The sequence below is a fragment of the Pantherophis guttatus genome, chromosome 1 (genome assembly GCF_059756535.1).
Source record: "Pantherophis guttatus breed Tessera chromosome 1, ASM5975653v1, whole genome shotgun sequence".
Classification (NCBI taxonomy): Eukaryota; Metazoa; Chordata; class Lepidosauria; order Squamata; family Colubridae; genus Pantherophis; species Pantherophis guttatus.
This window is the reverse complement of record NC_142063.1, coordinates 93,200,827-93,222,164: the sequence shown is the minus strand read 5'-3', so window position 1 is coordinate 93,222,164 and position 21,338 is coordinate 93,200,827. Positions and strand designations below refer to the sequence as shown.

Here is a 21,338-nt window from a genome sequence, read left to right as displayed (position 1 = left end):
TTTCCAGGTGCAATTCAAAATGCAGGTTTTAACCTTTAAAGCCCTTCATGACATGAGAATTGGTTAGCTGAGGGACCACCTTTTCCCAATTATATTATCCCATCCCATTGTATCTTGCATACTGCATGCACCATCTGCGAGGGATTGATTTTTTGAGTCCCAGGAGATGAGTCTTCATTGCCACAGTACCCACCTTATAGAATATTCTCCTCCACTCAAGTTAGGTTAACTCCACCCCTGTTCATTTTTAGGAAGTACATAAACACCTAGCTATGTCATTAGGGAGGGTGCCAGGACTCTAGCAACATTTAAAGAAGGCTAAGCTATTGTGGTTGATGTGGTTGATATACTTACTCTCTCCATTTTGTGGTTTGTATACTTTACATTTTAATAATGATAATTTACATTTTATAATGATTGTTTCTATAATGATTGCTTTTATATTATTGTTTTATCTGCTTCTTATATACTTCTGGTGAAATTGATATATATATATATATCAATTATATATACTTTTATATATATATATATATATATATATATATATATATGTTAAAATCTTGGGTGTTTTCATTAAAAGTCTGTTAGTTGAAATACTTAAAATCCTGGCTAAAATCCCATCTTAAAATTTTAAGTATTTCAACTAACAGACTTTTAATGACGCAGGAAAACACCCGAGATTTTAACTTTTTATATACACACACCTGCAAAAACTTGAGAAGACATATATATATGTGTGTGTGTGTGTGTGTGTGTGTGTGTGTATTGCTCTTTAGCCAGGTTCTTTCTTTCTTTCTTTCTTTCTTTCTTTCTTTCTTTCTTTCTTTCTTTCTCTTTCTTTCTTTCTTTCTTTCTTTCTTTATTAAATTTGTATGCTGCCCTATCTCCAAGGACTCAGGGCAGCTCACAACAACAATCGACCAAGCAACTGTTAAAATCAACAACTATACATAAAACTATGAAACATTTTAAATATATATATGCAAAAAATTAAAATCTCGGGTGTTTTCCTGTGTCATGTTAAATAAGTTAGTTAAAATGTTTAAAATTCCAACAAGCAACCAGTGGTGTTGTAAGGCCTGCCAGAATTGTTCCCTCTTTGCAGAAGGGGCTAGCAATAGGGAGAGAGAGAGGATCGAGCCAGAAGACAGGCTGAGATCTCAACTAACAATTAAGGGTGCTGGGATGCCTACCAGAATCCTTTCCCCTCTACAGCAGACAATAATAATAGAGAACCTGAGAAAGCTAGGCCTGTAACACGTAGCCAAAAAGCCAGGATGAGGAAGCGGGAAGAGTTACAGGCTAACCAGCATACATCAGCAGCAGCAAACATAGAAAAGCGACAGCTCCGACCTCGCAACACACCCATAGCTTCTAAACTAAACAAGAGCCTGAAGATGACAGGGTTGTGAGCCTGTCGAAACGTTGCTAGGAAGAAAAACTTTTAAGGTACTGGTAGGATTTTAGCTAAGGTTTTAAAGGACCTTGCAGAGTGCTCTGTAAGGATTTTTGGAAGATTTTAAGCTAGGATTTTAACCAGAATTTTAAACATTTTAACTAACTTATTTAACATGACGTGGGAAAACACCCGAGATTTTAATTTTTTGCATATACACACCCGCGAAAACTTAAGAAGACACACACACACATATATATATTTTCGGAGGTGTTCGCGGGTATTTGTATGTAGGTCTTTGGTTATTCGGGTTTTCTCCCACGTAAAATTGGAAGTACCTTGGCGACGTTTCGACAAAGTCTCATTTGTCATCTTCAGGCTGGTGTCTTCGGCCTTGTGCGTCTAGGAGCACAAGGCCGAAGACACCTGAAGATGATGAATGAGACTTCGTTGAAACGTCGCCAAGGTACTTCCAATTTTACGTGGGAGAAAACTGGAATAACCAAAGACTGACCGACCTACCTACCTACCTACATATATGCAAGTTTTGGTGTATTCGGGTCTTTTCCCGTGTAAGATTGAGAGTATCTTGGTGATGTTTCGATGAGGTCCCACTCGTCATCTTCAGGCTGGTGTCTTCGGCTTCGTGCTTGTGCGAGGAAAGCGTGATTGGAGCTGCCGTCTCTCTATAAATACGGGTGGGGAAGTGTGGAGTGCTGGCTTTGTTGCTGTGAGCGGGTTGGTTGCCTGTGTTGTTACATCTTGATTAGTTGATGTTTGCAGATTAGTCAGCTGTTTCGTAACATCCTATGTGAATGAGGTCCTTGATGTGTGCCCATTAGTCTTTTGTGTTTTAACGACCTGGGTAATGGGTTGTGTGTTAACATTCTGAGTTCTAATGTTGTGATATCCTGAGTTTTTTGATGTAATGTCCTGAGCAGATGGCTGTGATGCCACATCCCGGGCTTTGGTTTGGCTCTGAGTTTGAGGTCTTGCCATGTGTTCATGGCGTCTGTCAGTTTGTTTTGTGTGGGGATCAGAGGGGGGTGCAGCAGCTGTTGATGCCGCCGTGGTCTGGCTTCTGGATGGTGGTTGTATTTTGTCTATGTGATGGGTTTGGGTTTGAATCTGGTGAGGATGATTGGTGATAGTGTCATGTGTTATCTTGGGTCCGGTGTTAATCTTCGTGTCTGGGACTCTTCTGTTGACTAGGGCTAATTTCCAGATGTCTGGTAGGCGGGAAGTATTGTCGCGTTTGTTCATGTTATGGGGGTGTTTCTCTATTTCGATGGCTTCCATGATTATTCTCTTGTTGAAGTGTTCAGTTTTGGAGATTAATTTGGTTCCTTCAAAGTCAATTTCGTGTCCTGTTGTTTTAAGGTGCTGGAAAAGGGAGGGATTGTGGAAAAGGGATTGTGTTCTTGTGTTCTGCACATATATATCACACACATATATATGATTGATTAAATATAATAAATGAATACTATATATTAAAATAATGGGAAAGTTAAAATACAGTGCTCCTGCTTCTATCTACATGCTTAAAACTCTCTTGATTTAAATAGTTAGATCCTGCCAAACATTGAAAAAATGCTATGTCATTTTGGAGATGGCCTATCCTATCTTCATCTCAGGCATGCCAAAGAGAAATGAATTGTCAAATGTAATTTGAATCACTGGGTAGTTTGGTGAGGCAGATGAGTTGTATGCAATCATGATAGGGGGCCATAATACTCCAACCCCAAAGTTCATCTTGGGAAATTTTGCATGAAAACAAACATGAATTCAGTCATTATTAACGTCAAGAAAGTATATAGAAGTCAAATTTGGTTGGCAGTCAAACAAGGAGAATCAAGGCAAGGAAGTGACCAACTATGGCCAATTCACTGGAAAGTTGTAATATATAATTAATTGCTTGATGTTCTATATAAGGAAATGTGATTTTTTTAAAAAGTCACTGTAATTTCTATATATTAGCATCTAATTTCTTAAACTTAACTGGAAAAGCATATATTTAAAATCAAGTTTATTTGTAAAACAGTAAAATAACTTCTAGTTAAATTGACAATAGCATAAATATTTTCATTAAGGAAAGATTTACTGAAGTCATTTCATTTAGCAAATTTAGTTGATATTGAATATTTTGGCTTGATTATCAAGATAATTTTGTCTTCTGAGCTGTAATTTCTATGTATTCTGTACAAAAATCATCAAGTGTTCTAGTTGCAAGAAACAAAAAACCTAGGTGAATAATTACCAGGTTGGTCCATCAACAAAAATATACTCCCAGAAAAAGCCATCAGGTTTCATAGCCTGAAGTTATATGCTCTGACAAATCTAACAGCTCTTTCTGTGTCATTCCTAATGCACTTGTCACTCAGTATTACCCATACTCATTAAGGACAATGGGAAAGTTTATCTTAGTAACACGTTTTAAATCATCCACTCTTCACAATGGAACCATGAAATCTCTTATAAAACATGAGGCGGGAACTACATTGACACCAAAGGTTCTTCCTGGCAGCTCTATTTCTAATTCTTGTTCAAAGAATAATCTGTTTATCATAAAAATCATACAGAACAATGTATTAAATGAAATCTGAAACAGGAATAGCTAGTTTGATTTGCATATGATAGAACTACTTCTGTATTACTAGTAGGTTATATGTTATGCAGAGATTCCTAGAGATCCTTACTTCTCTTAAATAATATGGACAATTATTTTCCGGAAATGTAAAAATTAATTATAATGCTGTAAAGTAAAAGAAGTTAACTAAATATTTCAAATATCTACAGTAATATCATTATTACATTTTTATTGCACACACACACCAAGTGGTGAACATACCCAATCAACTTGCCTCCTATTTTCCTATATATAAAACCAGTATTTTGAATGAATGTCTGTGTGTTTCAATTATTGGAATATTATCTACTAGTAGTCTCTTCAAAATGAGGTATCCAAATTAAATAGACAAAAGGGTTATGACAGGAAAAAGAGAAGAGGCAGCTTGAGCAGTGTCCCTATTGGGAACAAGAAGTTGCCCAGAGGCTCCTTGTGACAAGATGGGTGGCAACCAAATTTAATCAATCAATCAATCAATCAAATAAATAAATACCCACATAGAAATAAATTTATATTTGATTCAGTAGCTGGAAGATAGAATTGTATTTTCTATTAATAATACCCTCTATATTATGTTATATATTATAGGGTTCAATAGTTCAGATGAGAATTTGTCATGACTCCCTAGTGATTGGGAGATTGCCAACACAGGGATACACACATGCCTGTGCACGTTTGTGCACCCCCCCCGAACATGTAGAAGCAACACACTGCTCAAGCTGTCTGGAGTGGGTTCACAGACTTAACTCCAGAAATTTCACACAAAAATAATTTCCATCAGAAAAAGTCTAAGAATTGAGTATAAATCAACACATGCATATTACACACACAGACACACACTTTTGACAGGGTTGAGGCAGTTATCTCAAAAACAATTATTGGAGACACAACAATGGCAGTTTCCCAGATAGTTTTCTCTGTTGAGGAAGAAAGCTGTATTCACTATGTAACTCATCTTCCATCCTCTAAACTACTTTGCTTCTTATAGATATATCAGTAGACACATCTATTACTCGGCTATCATGATTAATCTAAGATTCAACTGCTACACCAATTTGTTTGTATATAAAAATTGGAAGGGCAAATAGGAAGCGGGCACAGAGCCATCATATACTTTCTCTTAACAAGGTAATTAAAGTATCTTTTTACAGTAAATCAGTAGATTTCGAGGTACAACAGAATGATAAAAATTGCCTACAAAAAGCCTGGGAGATCATTATTGGCTTTTAAAAAAATAGTATGTACAACATTTAAAAAAAAGATTTTACTGCGTGCATATTTCAACATCAGTATTTTAAAAAAACTGTACCATTGGACAGGCACTTGAGCACAATTAAAATATTATTTTTTAAAAAACAAACATGTTGACAGACTGACCAAATAAAATGGGAAAGAATTACCCTCAGGCAGACAGAAGCAATCACCATTGGAAGCAGATTTTGAGTGCCATCAAAGGATAGCAAATTATTAGTTGTTTATTTGTTAACAAATGTTGGCTGCCAGGGACAAGGAGAATTGTGTGTGAGATTTTTTTGCTTATGCATGAAATATTTTCACTAATTGATTTTTTAATATAGAAGTTTCAAAAAGCACTGATGCTTTTTAGCATCTTATGAGTAAAAAATGAAGGGTATCACAGTAAACTATTTGTCAGTGCTGGGACTGACAAATTATTTTGAGATAGCATCGAAACCTGACACTATTTAACATAAATTATTAAATTAAAAAAAATTCGATCCCTGCCCTAATTCAGCATGACATTCTGAGGATAAAATCTAGATTGGACTGGGGATCTCTCTGTTTTTCCCCTCCCTTCCCCCAACCAATTCATTTCAACTCTTGACAAATGTGCACATTCAGAAAGAATATATTTAAATGTATTGAACAACACATACTTTACAACTGGGTATAAATACAAAAGTTAGATTAGGAACATTAGGAACCTAATCTAAACCCAAAGGCTATGTTATGACTTTGGGTTTAGATTTAGATATACTTCTACTGTGATTTTAAACAATTATTTTCTGCATGTACTTTAATTTTATTTATTGAATTGTGGTTAACAAACATTATCAAATAACTGACATAAATCCATAATGCATAGAGAAAAAGATATTAAAAAATCTGCTTAAAACCAGGAAATAAGACTACCATCTATCTGGTTTTTGAGATAAAGATTGAGATAAAATATAAAGTTTGTCCAAATTTGATAATTTATTTTATTATTTTAATTTTACTTGTTACCTTTCCTAATGTGGTAATTGAAGAGGCTCTACTAATGCGGATTTCAGTTGTTAAATTATGTAATATTTCCAATGTTGGGCAATTATTTTAGCTGCTAAAATTAAGTAGCTGATAAACTGATTGTTTTTTAAGATTGGGATTTAGTCCCATAAATAAGTGCAATAAGCCTCAACATGAAGAACATTCAATTCTTTGTATAATAATGATGCTTACTGCACCCAAAACTTTACATCAAAAATGTATAGCTTTATTGCCTCAAATGAAAAGAAATACCCTTTTTTGGAGAATCTAACATTTGGAAGAATAATTAAGACATACAGTATGTGCCAGTATAATTGGAGTCAAGTGCCAACAATGTATAATTTTCCACTGAAGTTTTTGCAATGGAGCTCAGATACATCCACCTGATTTCCATGCTTGCCATTTGTCTCTTGTATGGGTTTACCAAGATCAGCATCCCAAGCTTTCCTTTAAATCTAGAGGTGGATCTCCTATTTCTAATTAATTGCCTATACATTTTTGAATCCCCCCCCTTTGATTGTTCTAGATCAGGGGTATCAAACTTGTGTCATCACGGCAGCGTCATGTGACGTATCACGACTTTCCCTGCTTCGCTAAACTGGATGTGGAAGAGACCCAAAGACCAGCTAGCCGGCAGGAGGCGTGCATGCATGTGCAGCAGAGCTGAACTGGGGTGGCAGCTTGTGTGCCATCAGAGAGGGTGCTGTGTTCCACCTCTGGAACATGTGCCATAGGTTCCCCATCACAGTACTACACTATCATATAAAATACTGGCCAGTTATTTTTAGTAATTAAAACAAGCAACTCCTTAATGGAAGTTTATTTGGAATTGAGAAGAGCACATTCACTATAGCAACGTGCTGGAATCAGGCAGGGAGGAAAAAACCTGCAGGAAATATTCCTAAATTAATTGATCAAAGAGCACCTGGAATTCTGTTGACTAATTTATCTGATCAATAAACCTATTTTTAAAGGCATTTATATGCTGCTCTTAAACTATAATAGCTTATAGAGTGACTTATCAATAATTGAAAAAAAGGCAAATTTTGTTTTTCTTTCAATGATCTGTCTTCCAGTTTCCAATCCAAAAAGTCAAGAAATCAAAGAGCAAAGAACAGAAGAAGAAAAAGAATCCATTAAGAAATACAAATTTCTTAATGTTACAATGCCATTCAAGGATAATACTGTTACTGTAATTCCTATCTCTCTTCTGAAAACTGATCAACTGGCAATAGAAAACTGGACGGAGTACAATACTCTAATGGCCTGCCTTCAAGCTTCTTGGAAGCACAGAGAATGAATGGAATAATACAATATGTTAAAATTTTGAAGGTCCTCTCCTATGCTGCCATACGTTCTGCTCATGATTTCACCTCATCTTAGCTAACTGAATAGTCGCCTGTTTTGCCAGTGTTTTTTTTTAAATGGTATTAGCATATCTAAATGGATTCTGCTGAATCATATGATCAGCTTAGTTCATGGATCTATAATACAGGATTCTACCCTCAAATAGTAGTACATTAAAAAATAAACATCTAATAAAACTCTAGGAAAATCAATATCTAGTATTCATTGTTAGCCCTTAAGGCCATGAAGAACTGATATATACTGTGGGAAGAGATAATTTTATAAATTCCATTAACAGGCTTATCCTAAGAGTTCCTAAGTACAAAATAGCTGCCAACAGTCCGGTCTCCTGATACTAGTCTATTTAGTGGGGAATTCTTAATCTTTCTAAAAAGGATCCTCCCTTCCCAAAGCCAGTAGCATAGAATTTAACAAACCTTGTAACAATCCTATTACAAAAGGGAGCATTCCAATATCTAGGTACTAAAAATATATTTATTGGGAGAATGAAATTCAATAAATAAATGGATGGATGGAAGGAAGGAAGGAAGGAAGAAATAATCACACTCACATGATTCCAAATAAAAACTAATCAACTTCAGTGAACTATTTTTTTATTACCTGCTTGCATAAAAATTTGACTTCAGCACATGTCCAGTGTTTACTGCAGAGAGGAGGACTAGGCTTTTGTTTTGGATATTGTTATATCCCTTGCTTCTTCTTCATCCTCTTCTTCATAGAACTATTTCTACAGTTTATAGAACATGGAGGGTAAAATGACACAGGCCTCTTTTGCTGTTGTTTTATTTAGTTAAACCTTAGTCAAGAGTCCATACTTTTCCTAGCCCATTTTCCTAACAATCTCTGGTTGAAGGATAAAGGTGCTGACTAATTTTCACCAGCTGGGCCACTGTATAAAAAAGGATTATATAGAAAAAGCTTTTTAAAAATCCCCCACAAAAACAACAGACAAATTCCATCTATCTAGGCTGCTCAGCATGGGATCAATCTTCCAGATGCTAAGGGGACACTGCGGTGTTAAAAAACTAAGGGGTTGTCAGTAGAGGCACTACTATAACTACATAGACTTCATTTGGCAAATTGCTTTGAAGCATGAGACATGTATTTTATTATTGACTATCAAGAAAACAGGTTTGTAGAATGAAATATACATCTAAGTATTTATTCTAGTACTAAAAATAGAGTATTTGTCCTGCAGCAAAGGAAGCTGCCGATATGATTCCTTAACAGCTCCAGTTCACTCCAGTTCCCCCATCCCCCAAATATCCTTCCTTCCCAAAACATCCATCCTCCTAAAACAGCATAATGAACGTATTTTCTTGGAAGTGGGGGAAGGGGTACACAAACACAAGAAAATATCTTGGTGCAGTCCTGGAGAGTCCTTCTGAATAGGTGGAAACCATTCCTTCTTAGAAATAATGTCTATCATAATTTTCCTTCTCATCAAATAGGGATAAAACGTTAATATTAAAAGAAACAAGTAAGGCCTGCAGAAAAACATTGCAGTCTGGAAAGGTTCCAGAATGTGGTTATCTTCCATGGTTTTTTTTCTTTCTTCAAAGGTTAGTCAGACCATGCACATGGTGAATCACCATTGGCGATGCTCATCTGACTGTACTGTATATAGTAGATTATTCTATGGAGATTTTTTTGGTAAATATTTTGTTTATTTATTTTTGCAGTTTTGCAAATCCTCCCTCTTTTGTGTATGAAGTACTGTTTCAAAGGTGCTGATAAGGAAGACAATGACAGCAAAACAGAATAGTTGCTTTCCATAGTGCCTTCTGTTCAGTGAACCTCTTAGTCTACATAATTCTAAAATGATGTAACCTCAAAATGGATTAGTTCAGAAAAAATAGCTTGATCTTACTATGCATGCAATCAACAAATAATACATGAAGTATTGTTTTTTTTTCATTTATACCTAAAGAAGTTTAGTATTGTGAGAGGAATGAATCAGGATTAAAACTAGGTAGGCCTCAAATTGAATTGCTATATATTTCTTGTTTGTCCTGCTGTCTCCTGTTTCTTTAAGGGGGCTCATTTTTTATGATACTGAATTCAAATCCTTGATTTCATTCATATTCTGTTCCTTTTCCTAGAAAGGTTTATGACAAATTGGTTTAGTCTGATTATATTTAACAATGCTAGGTAGGCTTGACAGCATCTGACAAAACAATTCAATGAAGTATACTATACAGAGCAAAAGGAAACTGAACTTGCTAGAAGATGGAAATAATCTAGAATAAACATCATCTGAACCTAGTAGTTTTTACTGCTCAAGAAAGTTGGGTGAACTCATATTATACTTGTATAATTTTATATACAACAACATATGAAAGAAAGCACCAAATGCATAGATCCAATGAGTATGTATGCATGTATGTACAGTACATGTACAACATGAAGATCCTGACAACAATATATATATATAAGCAAAAACTTAAGTAATGCTTATGATTTATCCAAATAAAAAAATAAAAAAATAATTATTTTGTAATTCTTTTACGTTGGACTCTTTTAGTGTCATCACAATTCAGTCTGAATTATTTATTTAATTTCGGTAGCTGCTCATCTCAACAAGTCACCAGGCAGCATACATCTTAAAAATATAAAACAACAACAAGCCTATAACAGTACAGAATAAAGATATATGGTTGTCAAATTAATAAGTATAACTCACAATAGCAATTTGCTACATACTAAACATTAATACTTTTATGCTTATTCGGAACAAATGTTTAGTTCTCCAATTATATAAGTCTATATTATTGCATAAATAGATTTTCTTTCTTTCTGTAATAGTTCCACTTTTTTTAACAACTGAGATTTGCTGTCAGTCAGAAATTGCCCAGAGTTCCTATTATAAAAGGTTGTTTGGGATGACCCAAGTTTTTCTCCTCTCATATAAAGTTCATTTGGCACACATAATTCCATTTTAAAAGTGGCTGAACAGCGACAACTGAAGAACATTAAAATAGTCTTACTCATGCAAAGTGAAAGGATTTGAATGTAGCGTTCATTATATTTCTTCTGTTCAATTGTGTCCAATCTTAGAAACTGCCTGGACAAATCTCTGAAGTTTTCTTGGCAAGATCTTTTTCCAGTGTGGTTTGCTATTGCCTCCTTCTTAGGGCTAAGTGAGCCCAAGGTCACCCAGCTGGCTCTGAGACTGAGGAGGAACTAGAATGCACAGTCTCCTGGTTTCTAGCCACATGCCTTAACTACTACACCAAACTAGAGGAATGGGAACAAGATTCACAGAATAATTGACATTCACTTTATAGGAAAAAAACAACTGAGAAGTTTGTTCCCTGCCTGCCTTAGCAAAGAAAAAAAATGCTTCTTTCTTTGATCAGAGGAAGACAAAGGGAAGTAATCTGGCTCTTTTAGGGAAGAAAAATGCAGGGAGCAATCATTCTATGACATCTCCTGAGCTTCTACCTCTATGGAAGGGACAGGAAAAGATTATTTCCTTCCTGCTCTTCCAAAAAGAAAGATGCTTCTTCTTGGGAAAGGTGAGATTTCTCTTCTCTGACGTCTTACTCTCTGTGTTCTCTTTCATGTATACAGTATATTGCATGACTTCTTTTCATGAATCTTCAATATACACAAATGGTTGAAACAAATAAAAGCATTATTTTAGTCTAGGAATTTATATTTCATATTATTCAACTTTTGTACATTATTCTGAGACTTTATATGCAGGGTAAAATGGATCATAGACAGAAATAAAACACAGCTAATCCTCGACTTATGACAGCATTTCTGTTACTAAATGAAGAAGTGAAGGAGAGTGAAAAAAATATTCTATGGATAATAACAGTCCACAAAATATTCTTAAAGATGGAGAGGAAAAAATCCATTTCTCCATAAAATGTAACTTTTTCCTTAAGAGATAAAGACAACGGAAAATCTGTCATTGACTAACTTAAAATTGAATGAGATCCATAAATATATAGCATTTATGTGTCTTAAATCCAAGGCTGGTTGACAAAGTGGGCAAAATTGCAAAGTATAGGCATAAACAATTAGATTATTGCAGGATCCAATCTGGGTTGGTCAAATGCCTTCATTAATAATTAGATTATTTCTTTACGCATCAGCATGGTCAAAATTTGAACAAAGGAATGTAAATAATGGCATAAACTCATACATGGAAGAATTGTAAAAGTTGTTCATCATGATTTCTGATGCAATGACAACTGGAGAAAAGACAGATAAATTATATAGTTGATATGAGAAATCTTGAGCCTAAGTTATGTTTTACTTTTCAGGGAAAGGCTATGTTAGGGATACCACTGAATTCTTTACTTGGCCTCCTACTTCAGTTGATACAAACATGCAACACAGTGAGAAGATCAAATTACTTTAGCATCTATCTGTACCCAGTCTACCTTTTCTAAAATGTAGCACTACACCATATAATTTGTACTATTTTAACTGCCCCCCCCCCCAATATATAAACATGTCTGCACAGGAGTGGGTTATCTGCAACTGACTCCTTCAGGATGTTTCTCAACTTTTCAATCTAGCCTTGATGCCCTGTTACTCAAACCTCAGAGGTACTGAACAAATAAATAGAAAAATATATATACCTAAAATTGTCAAAGGGAAAGGCATTATGACACTATTTTAATCATTTGCAATAATATTACAGTAGCACTGGGGGTTTCTCTGAATAGAAATATGCCACAATTTCTGCAAAATTTTAACATATCAAAATGCAGAAATAAAGAACAGTTATGTAATACTATCAGTGAAAAGCATGTCACCCAATATTTAAATAGAAAATAATAATACGCACAATATACCATCATTAGCTTTTCTTTTTAACTTTTATATATATTCCTTTGGAATGACGAGAAACAAGTATTCAATACATAACGTATGTTCCATATACTTTCCTGTCAGAAAGATTCGTCAGAATAAATAGCATGTCATATACTTAATTGAAAAATAAAAAAAAAATATTTTAAATGTTTGAGGAACTTATCTAATCAGTAAATTTTGGGAATATGTCTAGTCATGTAGCCATCTTTTATTCAATCATCAGAAAATCAAAGGCAAATTGGCATGACTCAACCCAAACTTTAATACCGCATGATTATGTTGTATAAGCTTGTTTTGTGTGATGGCTGCTGTGGTTTTTACAGAGAGATTAACAACCGGACCTAAGCTGGCCTTCAAACCTTGCCCTGCTGATGCCTCAAGCTCTTTGAAGTCTGACCATCCTACCTGGCAAAACAACAGTGGGAACTAGGCTGGTGTCAGATCTAATCTAGCTGCTTTTTTCAGCATAGCTAACGATGGGGTACACTAATTGGCCCAATTGCGGATTATACCTTTTGCTACAGATTCAAGACAATAATTTAGTCAAATGATGGTCTTTATCTCCTTCTAATTAAGATTCCAAAGTAGGAAGAAATAGGATTAGACAACGTAACTTCAAAACTATGAGCTTTTTTGAAAAGACAGGCACTTAAGAGGTTCTCTAAAAGTTTAAAACATGCAATGAAAAAGCAGGTAATGAAATGTTAGGTAAATGTTTCACTATACACAGTTACTGTTGTAAAGATAATCAATAGCTTATATAAATTATAACAAATAAATATTGATGTATTAGTGTTTAATGTTCAAGCTCTATATGTTGCTCAAAATATATACGTTATAGATGAATATCAAAAGTACTTTTTAAGTTAGATTTTTAAATGTATTTAACTCATGTATTTAACATATAAAATATTAGTTAGAAAAGAAAAATCTGTTAATAACCAGTGCTAATGCTCCAATGAAAAGGAATTGTGAAGGAATTCCCCTTGCAAAACTGGGTTTATTTGTAAGAAACACATTGTAAAACTACAGAAAATCAACAGACATGTGATAAAAATATAGATGAAATTGTTCTGATTTCAAATTATGAATTCCTTTATCTCTAATTTCTCTAATATTGTTTTGAAATATATATATATATATATATATATATACACATACACATGCATACACATACACATACATACACATAAGGGTGTAACAAAATGACAATATAAATATATTGGACATTCTTTTTGAAAACTGTTACTCCTACACTGAAGATTTGTTTGAAGAACGTTTTATGTAACTTTTTATACTCTTTCAATGTGTTAGGCACCTATTTAAAAAGTCTGCCTTGAGATATATAATTCATTCAGTTTCATACTTATCTATTTTTAAAATGATTTTAATTTTTCCTGTTTTCATTATTAACTTTAATAGTAACCTGATCAACTGTTTTGTCAGTGCATATTTTCCTTTGCTTAAGTTTCTTCAAAATGGTACTATAATTTAAAAGCAAAAGCAGAAGTTTAGCAGAATAGGGCAAGATGGTAAATGCAAAGAAACTGATGAGTTAGGAAGCAATATTTTTCTCTTTTTAGACAGGAAGCAATTTGTAAAGAACAGAGTCTTTATCAGGGTGGACTGAAATTATTCTTAAAAAAATCATGTGTGTTTCGGTAGTTCTTTTTCCTTAAAAGAAATCAAATTACTTTTCATCCCTTTTGGCTACTTTATTTTTATTATTGCGAGCTATTTCATTTGAAAATTATAATAACAGGAAATAGTATAGAGATTTTGCTAACAGAGTTAATGTTCTGAACTGTCTATATTGTAAGGGGATTTACCCCCTCCCAGCTCAAAGTACAATAAATGGGAATTTAATATAGCAGGAACATATTGTCTGTTTTCTGTGTCAATGAAAATAATTCACCTTTTCTGAATTTTAAAATCTTGCATGAATACTAAACTCCTTTATTCAACTGATTCAAAAGAAGAATAGCTTTTCTTGATGCAGTGAAATAATGTTAAAATGGATTGTACTAATACAGTGCTTTATGTCATTAGATGTATTCTTTTCTAAAAACTCAAAATTACAGAGAGGGAGCACAAATTCTTTAAAGAAAAACATTTGTCTTCAAGTAGCTTTTGAAGCCAACATTTCTTCAAGTTGAGAAACTTGAAATACTGATGCAGAGATATCCTAGTAGAAAACCTGGCTCCTTGATTAACTATTAACTGCTTTCAATAGGACTAGATGATTAAGGACATTGATTACCATTATTAGGAGGAGGGCACTTTAATTTGTCACTTGATGGGCTCCTTTCAACAATTTATAGGTTATTGCAACAGGCAATTGTGAAGAGACAGTGAGAGAGATGTGGAGGAGGGGCACTGGAAGAGAATCCTTAGGTTACCTTATCAAGTGGCTAGCTAAAGAGGGCAGAGGGTCAAATAAGGGCCAAAGTGGTCACTTAAGGGTGAAATCCCAAACACCAAAGCAGTGCCAAGCCACATTGACCATCATTTGGTGATGAAGTTAAAAATATGCTAATATATTGGTGGCAATTCTTCCTTTTATGGGTTCAAGCAGTTAAGGCAAGTGGCCTGCTTAACAGCTTTTCACTTGAAAGAGATTAAACTAAATGATTTGTCAGGGCTGCTTAACTGTTTTATGTCTTTGTCTAAAACCTGCAAACACTGTACTGGTGAGGATTCCTTCACTCCCAAAGCAACTTTTGTTTTCAGCCTCTGGATCTACTTGGTTAATAAATACATCAACCCTAATTGATGTCTGCCTAATAGTGGTCTGCTCTTTAGCAAGACTAAAATGAAATAATCTTTTGCATTATTGCTTTCTGTGTAGACTGTCTGCATGGAAGGTCAGGGGGGAAAAGTTTAAATTTGGTAGAAAATTTACTTAAGAACATTAATGTAAATGATCCTATATTTAAAATGACATGTAAGAGTTAAAGGTGATTCCAGTAATGCAAAGGAAATTGTTTCTGAATAATGAGAAAGACATTTATCCCTCATGCCATGCTCAATTTTAGGCAGTATTGCACATTAACATCCTAACTGGAGTAATAGCATCTAGGCACTTTCCCACTTAACAACACAGCTAAGAGCAAATCATTAACATTTAATTAAATATGCTTCTGACATCTTTAGAAATATGTATGTCATACTTTGTTACTGCAGGTTGTGGCCTACTTTTTAAACATTCATGTTTAAACATTTAATACATTCCATCTTTCAAATAGTATTCCATAGTCTTACCTCAATAACAAACAGCTTCCTTTTCAATTTAAAAGCCAGGTCCTTTGTGTTTGATACATCACAGATCAAGCTATTAAGTCGAGGAATCTGGTGTATGTGAACCAAACCTTTTGAAAAGGAAAATATTAAGAAAATAATGCTATCCAAATGCCTGAATTAAAGTCTTATATCAAAAAAATCCAGTATATTTACACACACTCGTCCTCCCCCTCTTAAACTGGAGCTTACGACCAGGAGCAATGAAGCAAGCGATACGATTATACAAAAGTAATCAAGCAGAATAAAATAAACAGAAATCCTTGTGTGAGGAAAACTAATTGCACTTTGGTACAAAGGTACAGATGTAAAGAGGGATCTTAATACTTGTCAAAACTACAGCCGGTTTGTGTGTGATTTTCTCTTGTATTTACAGTAAGCAAATATGGCTATCACCTTGCATGCTGCCCACGGCACCACTGAGTGATCTTTATTTTATTAAATGCACCAGTAAGCAGCCAGCAAAGCAAAGCTCATAGGTTACTGATAACCACTGAAGCTGTAATGAAAAGTATTTTGTTTTGTACCATGATAACTATTTTTTTAAACTTGTGTGAAAACCAGAATAGTGAAACATGCTGTTGGATAAATTTTAATCACGTTATAAATACAATGCACATTATTTTCTGCAAGCAAGACATCCGTTGAGTATGTTGGAATTTTATAACAATACTAGGCACACTGCAAGCTCTGCATTCTGTCAGTTGAATCTCAAGCTGATTTCTTTTGACAAGGACGCTGTACGGATTCTAGGAAGCTTAATAAAGACTTTCAATAACTGGTCTTTTTCCACAACAGAATTTGAGAAATATTTTAAGAGAGACAACAGTAACGCTTGTGTTATATCTTATTTTTAAAGAATAAATATTAAATATATGCAATTCAAATGGTGTTTTATCAAATAGTTCGAGATTAAAACGGACAATCTTTCCAACCATGAAAACTCTTTAAAGTTACACTAAGTTTCAATGTTTTAGAGAGAAATTAATAAATATACCTTAATATAAAAAGGCAGAACACCATTGAACAAATATTACATAGTTTCAAAATAATATGGAAAATGCAATAATTTGTATTTTTCTTAACTGTAAGAAAACTGCTTTTGTGCAAATATAATGCAAAATTAATATATAGGTTTAAATATATGTGGCTTGATTTGGTATGTACTAAGTCTTAAGACAAAATAAAACTAATAGTCCATTGTTTTCACTTGAATGACCATTATAACTGGACTGGGCCTATTACTTGAAAGTAGGTCATAATTACTTCAATAAAACTAACAGTCCCCATATAAATGTAGCCTTGTATATTTGAACACCACTAGCATGAAGCTAGGTCACTCACTGGTATTTTCTGGGTAACTGTGACTCTCATAACAAATTACATTTCAGCTTTAAAAAATGCTTACACTTTAGATTGGGAGATAATGGAGGCAAAGCATAGAAAGAAAACATTTGCAAAATATAAAATTGTCTTATTTATGCATTTAAAACTTTTCTTCAGGATAATAATTACTACCCTGTTTTCCCAAAATAAGACATCCCCTGATAATAAGCCCAATCGGGGTTTTGACTGCATGGCAATAAGGCCAAGCGCTTATTTCAGGGTTCAAAAAAAGATAAGACAGGGTCTTATTTCAGGGAAACACAGAATAATATATTTAGCAATGGTAAGTGAGAAGCACAGATATGATTAACACAATAACATAAAATATATTCTTCAGTGTCATAAACTTCCAATATTTCTATTTACTAAAGATTATCTGTGTTCTCCATTACTTCTCACCAATGAATCAATATCCATATTTTAGTTTTCAAGAAATCAGGATTTGCTTGTTGTTGAACTTGCTTAGTATGTTATTAAATATACTTAACTTTACGTGGAAAAATTGTATTACAATTTTTGTAATGCAATTGACTAACAAACTGTATTTCAGAATAGAGATTACAGTAATACAATTGACTAATAAACTGTATTTCAGAAATAAATATTATAAATATTTTTAGATGAGGGCTATATATTCTTGAAGGACTTGCTCAGTGTGTATAGGGTAGGTACACTAAGACAGAAACTGGCTCTGAAACTCTTCAGAAGTTTTTCAATTTTGTTCAGTAAAATGCTGGAGGCATAAGCATCTTATCACACTGTTCAAAATTGTACAAGGTAAATGGATAAGCTATACATGCAAAATAATAATAACAACAACTCCTCCTCCTCCTCCTCCTCCTCCTCCTACTACTACTACTTTATTGTCATTATACAGGTATACACAGTATACCCATACAACGAAATTCACTTAACACCCAAAGACCAGGTCCAACACACATAACAATCCCCAAACACCCCCCCCATCATAAATTCCCCACCCCTAAATCACTCAAACATCCACACAACAGACCAAGTAATGCTGTCCAACAGCTCACTGACAGTGGCCCTTTAGTTCATTGTTGAGTGCAATTATAGCTCTGGGATGAAAACTATTCAGAAAACAAGTACAAATCAATAGTTAAATGTTCCCTCTTTATGAGAGTAGTAAGAAATACAAATGTATTTTTAATTGGGGTCAGAATTATTCAAATATTTAAAATGAACATTTTAGAAAAATATATAGAAAAATAGCACTGTTAACAAAAAAGACAATTTTAGAGAAAACTATAAAAATATAAAGATATAGATTTGCTTATATATTTTACAGAATATTAAATATGAAGTACCATAGATCTTGACAAGTGAAAAATGTCTTTTTAGTGGTTTATTTATTTTGTATCTTATTTAAGGGATTGAATTTCAAAAGGTTATCTTTCTCTATATGACAAAGTAGAATCTATGCTGAAGTAAACGATGGTCAGCTATACATTCAAATGGATTTTCTCATGTAATGTATAATTAATTACATCCCTGCTTTCTTACAATATTTACTGAGGGTTCAGATTTGAATCTAAACCTTTTGATCAGACATTTCCATAAAACGAATTTCAATGCCTAAATGTCAATTACAAGGGCTAACTCTCAAAACAGATCTGAAAAACAGCAACTGTGGTATGATGTAATGATGCAATTTCCCTCAAACTTATTAGAAGCAATAAAAAGTTATAAAAAACAGAATAATTTAAATAGGGAGAATGATTATCAGCTGCCATCTACATGACAGTTACTGATTAGTTGGGGACATTCTGCTCCTCTGAACATAGGCAGTATATAAGCACTTAACATCTGTTGCCGAGTTCAGTTTCAAATCTAAAAGAAGTGCATCTAGCAAAATGTCAGCCCAGATTAGTTGGAAATAATTTTATCAATAAATAGCAGAATGAAAACTTTCACTGTCTTTTAAAAAACCACCTAAAATTAGATTCTAAGTATGTTTACAAATATTTGTACAAATAGCCCAGATTTTTTTAAAAAAACAGACTTTCAATTATAAGCCATTAAAAGGTAATGAGAAGGTAAATGTTTATAACAGAGATGCATTTATATTCATGTTCCTACTTCTGATATTCTGATAAATGTGACTTAAAATCAATAATTTGAAATAATCAGAAATAAAACTCCTCTTTGTACTATATCATTCATCTGCCTGCCCAGTGAAATATATAACTCTTCTGCATTTCCTCTACTTATAACTTGGCAGATCAAAATATTGATTTAATGTCAATTTTAGCTCACCGGTCAGATGATTGCCAAAGCTTCCCTGCATACGAATTTCTCAAAGGCTGTCTCTTGAGATGTACATCTGATTGAGCCATGCCTTGGTAATACAGCTTGACAACATGTAAGGAGTTGCCATGTTTCCTTAGCAAACTTAATGCATTGTAGTAAAAAATAGTGTAATGTTTGCAAGATGAACTAAGATTAACTAAGAGGTTAATTAAAAAAAAAAAAGAATTCAAATGCTACTTTAGGGCAAATATTCCAAGTGGAGAATAAATGCCCTTAAAACACTTTAAAAAGGCTTTTTGGGGGAGGTGGAATGTGGTATTGCTAAGGATAGAACTCACCATGATAATCCTTGTATAATGGATTGGTTTCTCTCTCAGACCCGATAAATGATTCAAGCCCAATTACTATATCCGACAAGTGGGTAACACGTTCCATAATTGCTTTATTCTGTAAGACATGGGAACAAAATACACAACCTAGATGATTAAAAGGCAATTAAAGTTCAAAAAACATAGACCTTTGTGAACTTCTGGGGAAGAAATGGCAAACTGAATATGAATCTGTTAAAAGTAGAGCCGACGACTGCTGCAATGAAGAGCCAGTAAGCAGACAGGTTCTTTGTAATTCCTCTCTTGACAAGGAGAGGACTTGAAATTGCCCACAAGTGCTCCAAACCAATCACTTTTGGAGACTGCTTGTTAACTGCATTTCAGCTATGAGGAACCTTTGGATTGACAAGTTTTACAGCAATGGATGAATTGTCTTCACTCCTTAGCAAAAGATGATTTTAGTTTGTTTTTATTTATTTATTTATCTAATTGATATAGCAGCCTATCCCACGAAAGGTTTTAATGCTGTAGTTGTATTTTTTAATAAAATTATTATGAAAAAAATGTAGACCTTTGTTTTTTCTGTGACAAACTGAAGCAAAATAGGCAACTAATACCGAAAGTTATTGAAAATTTGACTGATAAACTATCTGGATAAGTATACCATCCCAGTATAGAATATTCCCAAACAATAGTTTTAATAAAATTTTGAGGTTTATTTTAAGTACTTTTTTGACACACTGATTTGGACTGGATACTTGATGTGGGTTTACAATATGGAAAGCAAAATGCCTTATCTATTTATCTGATTTTATTACAACATTGCCTAATTCCAAAGCAACATTGGGCAGCTCACAATAAACAAACAAAATGCAGTAAGATAATACAAATGCAGTAAGGAAAATAACAAACAGGAATTAATAAAATGGCAACTCTCATCAAAACATATACAACATACATAAAACACCTGTAATAAGGGGATTCCATCCACCCTTTCCCAAAGCCTGGGAAACAGACAAGTCTTTAAAGTCTTCTGGAAAACTATCATAGTAGGAACTGTCTGGATCTCAGAAGAAAAACTCATTCAAGGAAGCTGCTGCTGTGACAGAAAAAGTGCTTCCTGTGTCCCAACAGATGATAGTTTGATGGGGGGGGGGGAGATCTGGAGTACATACCTTTGAGCAGCATAAACCACAAGAGGCAGTTGGTCCTTCAAATAATGAGATCCCATGTCATAGGGCTCTATAGCTGATATATTTTCTTGAATGCATATAGCATTACAATTCTGGCTTTTAAATATAGGGAAGCCCAAAATAACTATTGTAATATTTTCTTTTTTATGCATAGTAAGTAAAATAACTCTTGCATGTCTAGTGAAACAGGTTTTGATTCCCTTAGATCCAAATACACAAATGTGTACTGTAGGTTGCAGATGGAACCTGTGATAATGTACAACCTGTGATAATACTAATTTCCTAGGGAAAAAAATGTTTCTACCAATTCTCTGCCTTCTTCAATACTAGAAGAGAAGTATAGATACATGGCATTTCACATAATAAAATAGATC

At 33.9% G+C, this 21,338-nt stretch overlaps 1 protein-coding gene across 4 annotated transcripts in view; it reads right to left on the bottom strand.

The window, feature by feature from the left end:
* The window catches only part of ELP4 (elongator acetyltransferase complex subunit 4), a 121,642-nt gene that overhangs the window by 37,305 nt on the left and 62,999 nt on the right, over positions 1-21,338 (bottom strand). For 3 of the 4 annotated variants that reach the window (XM_087877955.1, XM_034417196.3, XM_087877959.1), the window contains 2 exons: positions 19,781-19,889; positions 15,750-15,856 (listed from right to left, as the gene is read on the bottom strand). In XM_087877955.1, coding sequence (XP_087734081.1) covers positions 15,750-15,856; positions 19,781-19,889 — 216 coding nt within the window. Of the gene's footprint in view, positions 1-12,467; positions 12,563-15,749; positions 15,857-19,780; positions 19,890-21,338 lie in introns of those variants that run through there. The other variant, XM_087877967.1, reaches the window with a different exon arrangement.